The following is a 13,377-nucleotide window of genomic DNA, read 5'->3' on the forward strand; positions in this document are numbered from 1 at the left end:
TCTTGACACAAGAAAAGGAACAAAGAAATTATCAATGTCACTTTGTGTGTTTTTCTTCTCGATAGGAAAATATTTCTATATATTATAATTTTGTTGTAGAAAACAAAAATATTTTCATGACACAAAGTAATCTGTAGCTCTAGTTTGTTACAATCTGCAGACAGCCCAAGGTGTCTAATCTTAACAGAAATTGAAATATTAAATTCTGCCCATTTTCTGGCCACAGACGTTTAGTGAGTGATATAGCATGAAAGATTAACACAAAATATGCATTTTTGAATAATTTTTAAAGGACAGATGAATGTTTTGACAAGATTTTATTGTGAAACATTGGATTTAGAAAAGGTACAAAATGTCAACGGTCAGATGTGTGCCAGTACAGGATTTCAATTATCTATACATGTGGACAGCTGAACAGCTTCACTGCAGAACGTGGATTTGGACAAACTATCTAAAAGGGGGCTGCAATATTCACAGGCTTAAAATACATAAATAACTTGAGCCAAAATGGCCATTACTGGTCAATGCTAATCAACATCTGGAAACAGGCTAAAAAGCACAATACAGTACAACAATCTCCTTGCAGATCCACGTTTAAAGAACATCAGTTTATTATGTCAATAATCTACAGCTCCAGAACACGATTCTCAGGACTGGCATTCAGTTGGCTAGTTAAGAAATTAATGTTAAAAATCAGATCATGTAAGAAAACCCACAGGGTATTTAATTAGAACTAATTAGAACTAAACACTCTGAAACCTCTAAAAATTCCTCTGACTGGGATTTATGAAGTCAATTACTTTTAATACAGAAGTTCTGCTTGTCTCTTTAAAATGTCCCGACTGCAGCTTGAACCAGTATCATTAAGTAATCTTAATTCAAACATTTAATTTTGCTACGCATTTCTGTATTTTAAAACTCATTTCACTGAGTATGGGTCACCATCAAAATGTAAAAAAAAAATGACCCAAATATTAATTCTGAATTAATAAAAGTCATAAATTTGTATACTAAAAAAATTAATAACAACCCCAAAGATAGCAGCATTCTCTACCCTAGTTTAATATGTTTAAAGAGGAGTTTTCATAAATTTACAAAGTTGGTTTTAGGGTATAAAAATACACATACACTATATGTGTACGAGATATCTTAAATCTTTCATATTTTTCAGTAGTCTGTTGCTGCTGGAATTTATTTGAACTATTGAGAAAGTGTTCATAGTTCAGCACCTGGGTGAACAGCCAAGGGTCTGTAGACTTTTGTTCTTCAATTAAAAATGTGTAGCTGTTTCTACACAATTAAGCTTGCTGAAATATCAACAGCTACCCTGTTACCAGTCAGTATACAGAGCTGACTTAAACCTTTACCCATGTAAGTCTACTTCCTTTTATGCTGATTCATAACTTACCTTCCTGAACAGATACCTTGGGGTATACTAAAAGATTGTTTAAAAGAAATTTCTGAATATGACTCATGTCCATTAGGAGCAGAGCTAACCTTAAACTGATGTAATTTAGAATGAAAATCCATCCAAAACATTAAAACCCACCCTATGACACCACACCCATTCCCTTAATTAATTTCAAGACCACTAATTTTGGCTACTCTTTTCTCAGTGTGCATCTTCAGTGGGGGATGTGAATCTTGCAATTCATTAAGAAGAATCACCATAAGTTACAACCAAGTACGTTAATTCAGACAATGAGGAATAAACACAATTAAACTTTGACTGTGTATCACTAGCTAAGGATGTAACAATGGAATACAATGTCTGCTATGGAATTAAAATTAGTGCTGTGCCAAATGGAAAATGTATAAACAAACCACAAAACTCCAGTGTGGCAAAAAAAAATTGTTTTTTGTTCAGGCAGTGTTTGGCATAAGCAGCACTAATAAAATTCTACACCTCACAGACACAAGCTACAAGGGTTATCTAAAGCCAATACTCACTGTCCATCAATCAGCTAGCCAGCTCTTAATGCTGCCTCGAGCACTGCATTAGCCACTTTGATCTTTGTTTCAGATTCCTCTGTACACACATTTATATTTACATAAAACATTTATTAAACATGATTTTTAAAACATAAAAACCTTATGTACAAAATACCAACATTCCTATAAATAAACAGTTGGAGAAAGGCACTTGCAAGAAAAGTCTACAGTAAATCTTACAAAAACCACACTGCCTCTGTTACTGTACAATAGATAATCTTTCAGTCAGTCCCTATCACAAGAATGTAAAACACTAATTACTTGTTATAACTAAGAATATAACCGTTACAGTCGTATTTACACATACATATATGCCTCTTTTTAGTTCCACTTGAGAGCACCATGATTTCCATTCCAAATTTATATTCTCATACAAAGTAAAAGAACAGTTGCCAGAAACCAGTGTTCAGTGTCACTGCAGATCCATGAACGTTTGGCTGACGTCATTGTAGTTTAAAAGACTCAGTTGCTACTTTGTAAAAAGTACACCTAGTTTGTTATTGCATGTTGTCCTTTCAGAGAGAGCACTGCTATGTTCTCTATGCAATTGTTTAATACTATTGCTGGCAAAAGGTTTCCAATATCAAAAAAATAAAAACATTCTTCAAGCCAGTTGAAGTATTTCATCTGAACAGTAACTAAAAAATGCTGCATATTAATTATAAAAACATGTAGGAAACATGCCAACTAATCTGGTGTGCAAAAATATTTTTTCCACGACACAGGATTTTAAGGGCTTCACAGAATTACTCAAATGTACATTGAGTAGCAAACCCCACAAAGAACCAGTTCCTCAAGGAGATGTGAGGATACTCCCACTTTTATCAAACTTTTTACCCTTTGACAATGCTGCGACCTGTTTGAGCAGTTCTCTGTTTTTGGCCTGCAACACAGATTAAAAGAGTATGAGCTACTGAAATAGTAGTGTCATGCACTTTGCATTTATGAACAAATTATCAAAAGGCACATGCTAAGAACATTCAGAGAAGGTAATGATCACTTTTCAAAGAACTGTGTATGTTTCTCGATATGCATATTTTGTCTTCAACCAAGAAAGTAATCACAGTCCCCATATTGCAAAATTTAATATATCCACTATTGCATTGAGTGTTTGCTCAGTCTGTGATTTGTAAGGCAACTAATTCAGGCTTTCCTCCTGATAAAGCATACTTTAATAAGAGACATCTAGCTGCCAATGTGTTAATGCTGAGTGCTCAAATCAGATTCATAGCCCAATGATAACTGATAAATTGTCAGAGAACAGACACAAAAAAATAAACTTTGAGAAAGCACGTGAGGTAAGGCTTTACCTTTGAAAGTTCAAAGTGTGAGTTTAACTCATATGGAGACTGTTGACTCCAGAACTGCTGTACAATGCATCCAAAGATAAGCATAGCAATGACCACTCATGAACTTGGTGCTACTGTATTGGAGTGAACAATCCTGAGTGAACATGCTGAACAGCCTGAATATATTGATTCCATCTGAAGTATTTCCCAAGCACTGATAAGCAATTACGCACCTGCAACTGTTCCACAGTTTCCTTGTGAGCTTTCTCCATACTGTTCATCTTTGTCCTCAAGTTAGACTCTTGGTACTGGAAATCTGCCTTCAATTCTGTCAACTGAAAAACACAGAACCTATGAAAATTCCCTGAACTGCAACAGGATACATCTTCTAGTCAATATGTGAAATCTTTAGTGAAGGCTCAGGAATCTCAGGAAATGCTGTATTTATTTACTCTTGCAGTACTGACAGCTCAGCACTTGAGAAACAGTTTGAAAAATCTGTATATCTCTTTTATATGCAGAAAGCAACTGTAGTCATATAACCATACTATTGGAACAGAATTTTGTATAAAATAGGCTAAACCTCAACAAAAAAAAAATCAAATACAAGACTGGTGATTTATAGTTTGCTGTTCTTTCAGCTGTGAGAAGCTTACCACAATCTTCAGTTACATCTCTCAGTTATATAGCATGGTAACACCCAAAAAAATCTTTCCTACAAAGACAATAAAAAGGATGTTTTTGTGTCCTTTTATGCTACATTTTGTCCTAAGAAGAAGGAAAAATATATACAATATATTCATTCCAGATTTATTAAGAAATGAAGCCTCTTTGCTAGCAAAGATGCCTGCCATAACAAACCAGAGCATACCCTCATAATGCGACTACCAAGACTGCTATTGCAACCTTAGTATGTGTTAAATCACATGTAGTGAAACAGATATTGTTCCAAAGAACAGTCAATCAAATGGCCAAGTGCAGGTATGTTGCTATGATGGTACATAACTCCCTGAACACACACTGCTGCTCAAGGCATGCACTTACGGCTGTGGTAGCCTACAGGGCATCCGGTGCAAACCACATAGCTCACACTAAATATAAAGAAAACTAGTGGTAAACACAGTGAAGTATGCAACTAGGTGAGCAAACTACCTGTGAACATTCAGCAAACTGTGGTCCTGCCCTAATAATGAAGTCTCAGGGCCCCATGATAATGTTGTGGTTTCTCATTACCGTTTTGTGCAGAAAGACAAACAAGGCTAACAATAAGCAAGAAATGCAAACAATAAGCATGGATAATGACATGGCTGATATCTTGATTCATAACAGAAAGGGATGAATAAGTATTATCTGTAAAGCTGGTGTACTGAGCTGTTTTTGTTGCCATGCTAAATTCAGAGGTTTTACTTTTGGAGCATTCAAAACTGTTCAAATGCTGTCCCTTCACAAATCTTGAGACACAACCTTAACAGAAATCTCCCATAGGTAAGGCTCAGGCTTTTCACCCAGTACATGTCTTCTATCTCACAGCAAAAAAAAAAAATCTGCAGTATGTTCATTTGTTGTAATTTTTCAGCAATGCAAACACTGTCTTTTGTCCTCCCTGCAGCAGCTGAAAAAGTAAGTGACATTCTGAAAGTGAGGATTTCATGGCTGAAGGAGACTAAGTTCGAAGAACTCAAGCCAAATAGTTTTAGCAGTGGGGATATTAAATTCAATAGATGCTCTCCCTATGGAAACAGCACAACGCAAGTCACTGCAGTGGTTATGCAGAAGTAGGTGACATTTCCTTACCTACCACTTTTGTTAGCTTTGCCCAGTAGATTGAGAATAAAAAGAAGTAAGTGAATTTCCTACTAACTCATGATCTTCTCCTAGCTTTATAAGAGAGAGATCAGGGCCTAATGTCTGTCCTTTGAAGAAAATACCTAAAGAGAATCCATGACAGACTTTCACATTAAACACTTAAAGGCTTGAAATAGCAAGCACTTCCAACACTAGGTATATTTTAACAGTGACATAAACAAAAATAGATTCAATATCCTTTACAAAACACAACTATGTGTAGAAATGAAGATACTGAGCTATGGTTTAAAAGAGTAAGCATTTTCCTTTCAGTATGAATGAGTCTTTCTTAACCATCAATGTTTGGTACGCTACCACGCATTCACAATCAAAATTTTACTTGAAAATATAATACATTTGTTTAGAATACAATTCCATAACCTACTCAATACTTAACAGACATTCTAGAGCCACTGTTACAGTGTACTAAAAGCATCTAGTTATTCAGATGGCAGAGAAATAAAGCAAATGCAAATCAAAGCATGTATTTGTTGTTATTTCTCTTTTCTTGTTAGTCATTAGTTTGTCTGAAGAACGAATCTTCTGTAAGAGTTTTGCTGCAGCCACTTGGGCCTGTTGATTTCAATTCACTTTTGTTGACTGACAGCCACTGAATCCAAGCTTTTTTTCTAGTCTCTGACGACCCACAAAGACTTGACAACTCATACTACACATACTTACCAATACTATAAAAACAAATCACTTAATTTTCATACACTGCAAATGGAAATTTGGACATCAACTTAATATGGCTACAATTGATTTAGTTTAGAAGTAAAAACTATGCTAAACTCAGAATGGTTCCTACTCTTTGTCATGACTCAGTTAAGAGCATATAAAACATGCTCAAATTGTCTGGCACGTTTTCCATGACCTGTGGCACAAAGCCTGAGTAACAGGCTAACTTCTTCATGGCTGAAGTGAGGTAAGATTAATTATTCTTTGACTTAGGAGACAAAATACATTCATGATACAAGAGTGAAAAAGTTTTCCTTTAGATGTTAAGATCTGATTAGCTGCTATATAAAACAGTTGTATCTGACTGTTGTTGTATCTTATTGTTTTGACATTTCTAGGAGATGACAAAGCAGCAAACAAAATTATAAAGTTCTTATTAAGCAGCTGTAATTTTTACCTTTTTATCTTTCTCTAAAATAGTCTGATCTCTTTGCTGCAGAAGACGTTTAAGTGACATTACTTCTTCTTTCAGCTGACTTATGAGGACAAAGTTGTCAGTTCCTCCACTGTCTGCAGACTGATTTATAGAGCTACTAAAAGTGAAAACCAATAGTTACTTACAGCATCAAAAGAAAAAAGAAAAACACTTTTAAAAAACTTTCAAATTTGATAATTAATAATTCCATAAACATCCTTAAGGACTAATGCAAAAAAAGTATGTACCTGACAGAAATGGATGCAACTGGCAAATTACCTTACTAATGGCACACATTACATACACCTGCAGAAATATAATTCAGTATTAGCTTTGAGGGGGACAAATACCTTTTGACTGAAGCAGCCACTTTTAACTTTTATTCTAACCACTTGGCCAGAGACAGAATAAAGATTCAGTCTCCCACATTAAGTTTCAAAAGAATTCTCTAGATACTGGGTCAGCTTAAAGCAGCAGGTTCTACCCTGCATCTAAGTGACAGAACAATTTCCCAATGTGAGGGAACACCATTGGGTTGATAACTGTTACCTTGTGCATAATCTTTGTTTAATTTTGCCCCAAATAGCTTAAAAGCAGGAAAATAACTGCTAGTTTTCGGCTAATAAAGTAACTTAATTGATTGACAGCACTCAGATGCCACCCAATAATCCATCTGGCAGGACACAAGTTTCACACCCTCATTCTTCAGACAAACAAAGAAAGGCAACTGGCCACAAATCAGTGCTCTCTTTGGTTGAAATGGCTCAGCTTTACAAAAATGTAACTTTACCTATCTCCATTTGATGGCTTGGATTCCAGTTTGGGCTTTTTCTTTGGAGTTTCATTCTGAATAGCTGCAGAGGATTTATGGCTGAAATCAAACAAAATGTAAACCTAAAGCCTCATACTATGCAACTCTCTAGTATCACCATTTGGAACATGTAAAAAAAACTAACTCATGCTCCTAAGTGGAATGCTAGAGACTAGCCAGAAATGTAAGAAAAAAGAAATTCTTTAAATGAAAACTGCAAGACAAATGAAAAGAAAATTAATACATAATATCATATTTACCTCTGTTTCCATAGTCCCTGATCTTGTTCTGGACTCAGATTGCTGATTCTGAAATATGTGAAATGTACTTGGTAACTGATCAAAGACGCCATTATATGTAAGTTTATGTGAATGGTATCTGTACTTGAGAAAAATCCTTACCCCCTTCTTTTTTCCTAATATGGTGAGCATTTATGAATTTTCAGCTGGACACTGGAGTTCCTGACTATGCTTTAGTATGTCAGGATGCTATAAAATTTCTTCTGGCTAAACATCTACTCTATTACAAGTCACAAGGGGTAGACCTCAAGATTGATGGCTAAACGTTTTTGCTGATACCTCCCAATTTTTGTGAATTTTGTCTTGCTAATCTTGTACTCAGCAAGCTGGTCTAAAGCAGCTCTCCTGGGATTCCCATACTGCCATATGAACACTGCCTGAAATGGTGCTCATTTGGTGCCAGAAGAGTAAAGTTAAGTTTTGGATCCCTGAACATAACTGCTTCTCAGGTGTAACTGATTGCTTTCAATCATTTCAAAAGGAACTAATAGTGAACTCTGATATAACAACGGTAGAATGAAGAAGATTGCACTGAGTGAAATGGCTCAAATAATCTGTATTTCTACCTCATTGTCTCTATTGTCTTATCTTAACAATAACTGAAATGGACAGGGAAAAGGAGTCATATTATTTGGACCAGAAGTGGGAAACCAGGAGCATTGTCATCTGTATGGATATGAGTACTGCTGTAACTCTTGAGTATATCAGAAGCTCTGTCCTGTAGTAAAGAGTTTATTTTTTTTATTTAATCCCTACTGTACCTGTGCCAAATGCTTTAAATTAGATTTAACTTTCTGTATATCAATTTTCAGCAGAGATTTGAAAGAAAAGGAACAGTACAGTAACTCAATGCATAGATGAGAAAAATTTTTTCTTCAAATTCCTAAAATGCAAAATATTCTTGCTTTTTGAAAGTGAAAGTATGGGCCTTTCTTTTTTACTTATTACCAATATAATTTCATCTTATTTTGTTTCTATCTTTAAGTCACACTTAGGCAATTTTCAGACAAGATGAAAAATTATAAGCACTAGAAATGTGAAGCTTAGAAGGAAAGTGTCTGTGTGTCTGAGATCAGGGTCATTACCATTGCAGACATAGTATTTACTATCAAACACAAAAAGTAAGTAGTTCTGAACTTATGCTGCCACAAATCTATCAACGAAAATAAAACTCGTGACTACTATTATAGCAGCACAAAATCCAAAATTAATTCTGGAGTTTATGACTAAATAAATTTGATATGTACATTAAGGTTGGTTTATGCCATGGCCAGAGATGATGTGTTGAGAAAAGCTGCAGAAAATGGGACAAAGCTATGTGAAATGTTATTAGAGCGACAGTAACTGAACCGACAGTTTTATGTCCCTATGTCTGTATCACAGCCACTCCCAAACTGCCCACTCCAGCAAGACTTGGTTATAAAAGCTAGCAAAGAAGTACAAACTGGTCCTAGACTGAAGGCAATCCCACACTGTTGTTTCTGCTTCTCCTCTTGATTTTGAGTATTTGTACACAAATAAGTCAGGGTGAAGCAAGTCAGGATGAGGATTCTCACTGCTAATATACAACTCTGGAAAATGCAGGTACCACACAGCAGTTGCTGCGTAGAAACCCAAATAAAAGTTTGCCCTCAAGTAACTCATTTCTGTAGACATTCCATGAGCCTTTTTCCTGAACCTGTTACCTATTCTAACGTCAACTAGTTTAAAAATCAACAGGAATTCCTTTTTTTTAATGAACCACCTTCACTCAAACTCTAAGAATCCAAGGATTTTGAAAGACCATGAAGAACAATGTTCTGCTACTGCTTTTGAGACCATGTTTTAAATAGCTTTTCTCACTATCTCAGTACAAACAGAACACAAAAGATGAAGAGCAACTAACAACTATTTGAATTTTTGAAATACTTACTTATGATGACTGCTGCTGTGACGATGATGATGGTGGTGATGGTGGTGGTGTTTTGAATGATGCTGGTCTTTCTCAGTAAGAGATGAGGATGAGGAGTTAGAATGTGAAGATCCCAGGCTCTTCCTCTGTTCTTTTGTCTTCTGTAGCACTCTCTTGTAGGACAGCGTGCAGAGCCAACACAATAACTTTCCATCAACCTTGTGAGAAATAATTCAGGTTTGATTTCCAAGTATATTGCACTAGAGAGATGTATGCAATATTTGCAAAGAGATTTTGTTTCACTTCATCCATTATCTTTGGAAAAACAGACATCTTTGGTATGAAGCATCACTATTGTATTTCCAATATACGTAAGTTTCTTTTAATAAAGTGAATCTTATTCCACTTGTCATTTAAAGTTCTGCTACAAAGAGACCTAGCAATTTTTGGACCTGCTCTACATTGTAGAAAAAACAATAACTTTTTAAAAGGACGAGTCTTTTTTAAAATGTGTTACTTGTACCAAGTAAATTCTTCTGTAAAAACGGCATTATTCTTGGGTTCAGTCAAGAGGCTTTTGAGGTCATTTTCTCAGCACCTTCAGGAATGAGAAAGTGGCACTCACCAAAGCTATTTAACAAAACAGAACACAATGGGCTGCTCAGAGCAGCCTACCTCTCTGGTGCTCTACTTAAAAGCAAGGCAGGCAAATAAGAAGAGGTAAAGTGACAAATTCAAGTTATGAACATACATGAGATCCAAAGGATAGGAAAATAAAATAAATATCAAAACATGGGAAACCGTTGAGCTGGTTAACTTTTGATCCCCAGCTACAATTGTCTGCTAACACTTATGCCTATTTTTAGAAAGAGTGATTTAATTAAAAGTTAGCTCAGTAGCTAAAATAACAACAGCAAGTTACAAAATTTAATTCAAATATTGTAAAGCACAGATCAGTTACTTTAATCCAGTATCAGAGAACTTAAGATACATTCCTGTTAATCTTTCTCTTTTGAAAGAGGAACACTACTGTCAGCCTAAGCCATGAGAGATGTGGAACAGAGCCTACCTTCCTCCTTCCCTCCTCTTTTCGATCAAAAGCACATTGCTGTTTGCACTGCTCACAGGTCTGGGGTGGGCCATACTTCTTCTCTGAGTTGGTGCAACGCTGGCATTTTGTGCCAATAAATGCTGCAATAATGTTACAATACTGACAAGGCTTGGGCTGAAAAAAAAATTGAACTGAAGTGAATACATTTGTATTTGCAGTAATGAACACAGGTATTTCAATTTACACAATGATGCTTCAAAACTGGAAGGGCTTCAGATAACCATAAAGAACCTTTTTCCTACCATTTTTCTCTTCAGTACCAAAACTTTCCTCTAAAATGATGCTTCTTCAAGGGTTAAAACCAGCCTGGACTTTCCATGAAAACCCAAACACAATAAAAGAAACATACACATCTATCTGGTTATTTACCTCCTCAACTACTGCTTTTTATTTTTTTAAATATGTTGTCATTTTCTCTCAGTTTTACTACACTACTTAAGAAATTACTTACAGAACTTTAAAAGAAGAGTAACCAAGCGATTTTTTTTTTAGACTGGAAGTTTCTGATGGCATCCCTCTCCTCTGCACAGCTCAGGGATTCAATAACTCTACAGTTCCAAGATTAGTATCCTAATCCCTACAATTCTGCAGGAAACCTAAAACAAACCAAAAAAGCCCCACCACCAAACAAAAGCCAAGTTCAGTCTATTTTATTTGAACTATCAGGTCAGGTTATCAAATTTTATATCATACACTCAACTAGACTAATAGAGTGCTGAAAAAGAAAACTGATGTCAGTTTTCGTAGGTTAGAAGTGGTTGATTAGCTTCAGTGCAGTTCTGTTTTTTGATGAACTACTGATAAAATCATTGATGGGTCTGTTCTGCAATTCATTTTGCTGCATTTTAAGCTTTTGAAAGCATTTCTTTGTTCAGTTTACATACACATTCACAAAGTGCCTGACTACATACCAACAGCTATTATGTTTCTCAAGTAAGTTGAATTTCAACTAATATGGTTTATGTCAAGTATAGGAAAGTTATGCCTTTTTGTTTCACAACAAGATTATCTTGATAGCTCCCAAAACTCCTGTCTGCAGGGCAGCTCAGATACAATGTGTGCATTCACAGAATAGAAAAATTCATTTTTCCAACAGAACTGAAGCTAAAATTAAGTATGAGAAAATGCAAAGCAACATGAATGCAGATAATACTCAAAATCTTTTGTACTTATTAGCCCAACATGATTAACATGCATTTTTTAAGACTTACATAATATGAAGTATGTGGTATTACTAGATTTTCACATTTACCACTCATTAAGAACAACGAGAGCTAATGGTCTTCCTGCCATGAAGCGTGTGCTTATGAGAATACGCAGGGAATAACTCAACGTGCGTGGCATGACATAACATTGCTTTGTTACAAATAGCTATATTGAAATTATTCTTAACTGTTAAGTTATATATAACCCAAAGGGATTTCAATTTGGGGAAAGAAACAGTTACCCACAGAGGAAATCAAGAGATGTCAGGCTTTTCTATCACCTTTCTGGATGGCAATCTATAGCGTGGGTTTGGTTTTGGGTTTTTTTTCTCTCAAAAGAAAATAAGAAGATTAGTTGCAAGAGAACTTTGTTTTTGCTTTGAAGCACAAACAAGCTCAACTTCAGCATAAAGAACCAAGTAACTACTCACCGTTCCAAACTGCTTCACGTTTTGGGCACATTTCTTGCATATTGTGTTGGTTTTGCTAAAGAGATGAGATAAAATGGCACAACATTGAATTGGGTGGCAAACACCAATTTTGAGATTCTTCCCCACGCAATTACTGGCAGACAGAATCAGAGAAGAGTTGGGTTGGAAGGGACCTGCGGTCCAAACCCCCTGCTAAAGCAGAGTCACCTAGAGCAGGTGACACAGGAACAGGCGAATCCTGAGTGTCTCCAGAGAGGGAGACCCCATCACCTCCCTGGGCAGCCTGATCCAGTGCTCTGCCACCCTCAGTGTACATAAGTTCTTTCTCATGTGGAGGTGAAACTTCTCCTCTTTTAGTTTATGGCCACGACTCCCCGTCCTGCTGCTGGGCACCACCGAAAAGAGCCTGGCACCATCCCCTTGGCACTCGCCTCGGAGATATTTATATGCCTTGATGAGATCCCCTCTCAGCCCGCTCTTCCCCGGACCAGCCAGGCCCAACTACCGCAGCTGCGCTGCCCCGAGCAGACGCTCTCCGTACCTCTCCTGCTGGAACTCGGAGCGGCAGTAGGTGCACTTCACGATGGGGTGGGCGATGCGGCATTCCTGCGGGGGAAGCGCCGCGTTACTGCCCGGCCGAGCCCCGGCCCGCGCTCCGCCCCCGCCCGCCGCCCCGCCAACAGCCCCGGCCGGGGCCGCCCCGCCGCCGCCGCACCTTGCACAGCTGCTGGCCCTGCGAGAGCTCCTCGAACGGGTACCGCTGGTTGCACTTGGTGCAGGCATAAAGCGCCGGGGCGGCCGCCGCGCCCGCCGCCGCCATCCGGCGGGGCGGACACGGGCGGGCCGAGGGAGGGGAATGGGGAGGTGCCGCCGGGGCGAGGGACGGAGCGGCCGCCGGGGCCGCCGAGGAGGAGCCGCCGCTGCCCCCGTCCCGAAGCCGCTCCCGCCGGTGCCGCCCTGGGCCCCGCGCGCCGCCCGCCCGCGTCCCCCTTGTGTCGGCGGCAGCGGCGTCACCCCGCGCGCGCCCCCCGCCCTTCCCTCCCTCCCTCCCTCCCTCCGCCCCTCCGCCCCGGGCCCGGGCTCGCGCTGCGGCCGCGCAGCCAATCGCCGCCCCGCGCCAAACCTGCCTTCGAACGCCGCCGCCCAATCGCCGCCCCCGCCGGCCCCGCCGCCGCCAATCCCGCCGCGGGCGCCCTGCCCTGCGCCGGGCGGTGGCGGCGCCCCTGCGCTCCGATTGGTCGAGGCGCGGGGGCTCCCTCTGACAAAGGCCGGCCTCTTCCGCCATCCTCCCTCCGCGCGTGCCCACGCGCCGCCCCCCCGCCCGCGCTGCTGGCTTCAGGGGCCCGCCCA

General features: G+C 38.9%; 1 protein-coding gene across 5 annotated transcripts; it reads right to left on the minus strand.

The window, feature by feature from the left end:
- Positions 1-302: 302 nt before the first annotated feature.
- On the minus strand, positions 303-13,040 carry FAM76B (family with sequence similarity 76 member B). 5 transcript variants are annotated; one of them, XM_030234778.2, is made up of 10 exons: positions 12,743-13,040; positions 12,569-12,633; positions 12,028-12,082; positions 10,350-10,505; positions 9,302-9,498; positions 7,351-7,398; positions 7,070-7,150; positions 6,262-6,394; positions 3,515-3,616; positions 303-2,875 (listed from the first exon to the last, which is right to left on the minus strand). In XM_030234778.2, the coding sequence occupies exons 1-10, from the start codon at positions 12,845-12,847 to the stop codon at positions 2,786-2,788; spliced, it is 1,032 nt and encodes a 343-aa protein (XP_030090638.2). In that variant the 5' UTR covers positions 12,848-13,040; the 3' UTR covers positions 303-2,785. The 5 variants fall into 5 exon arrangements, with proteins under 5 accessions (XP_030090638.2, XP_030090637.2, XP_050831544.1 ...); XM_030234777.2 differs by having other exon boundaries at positions 6,262-6,397; positions 12,743-13,018; XM_050975587.1 differs by lacking the exon at positions 7,351-7,398.
- Positions 13,041-13,377: the final 337 nt, after the last annotated feature.

The sequence above is a fragment of the Serinus canaria genome, chromosome 1, assembly GCF_022539315.1.
Source record: "Serinus canaria isolate serCan28SL12 chromosome 1, serCan2020, whole genome shotgun sequence".
Taxonomy (NCBI): Eukaryota; Metazoa; Chordata; class Aves; order Passeriformes; family Fringillidae; genus Serinus; species Serinus canaria.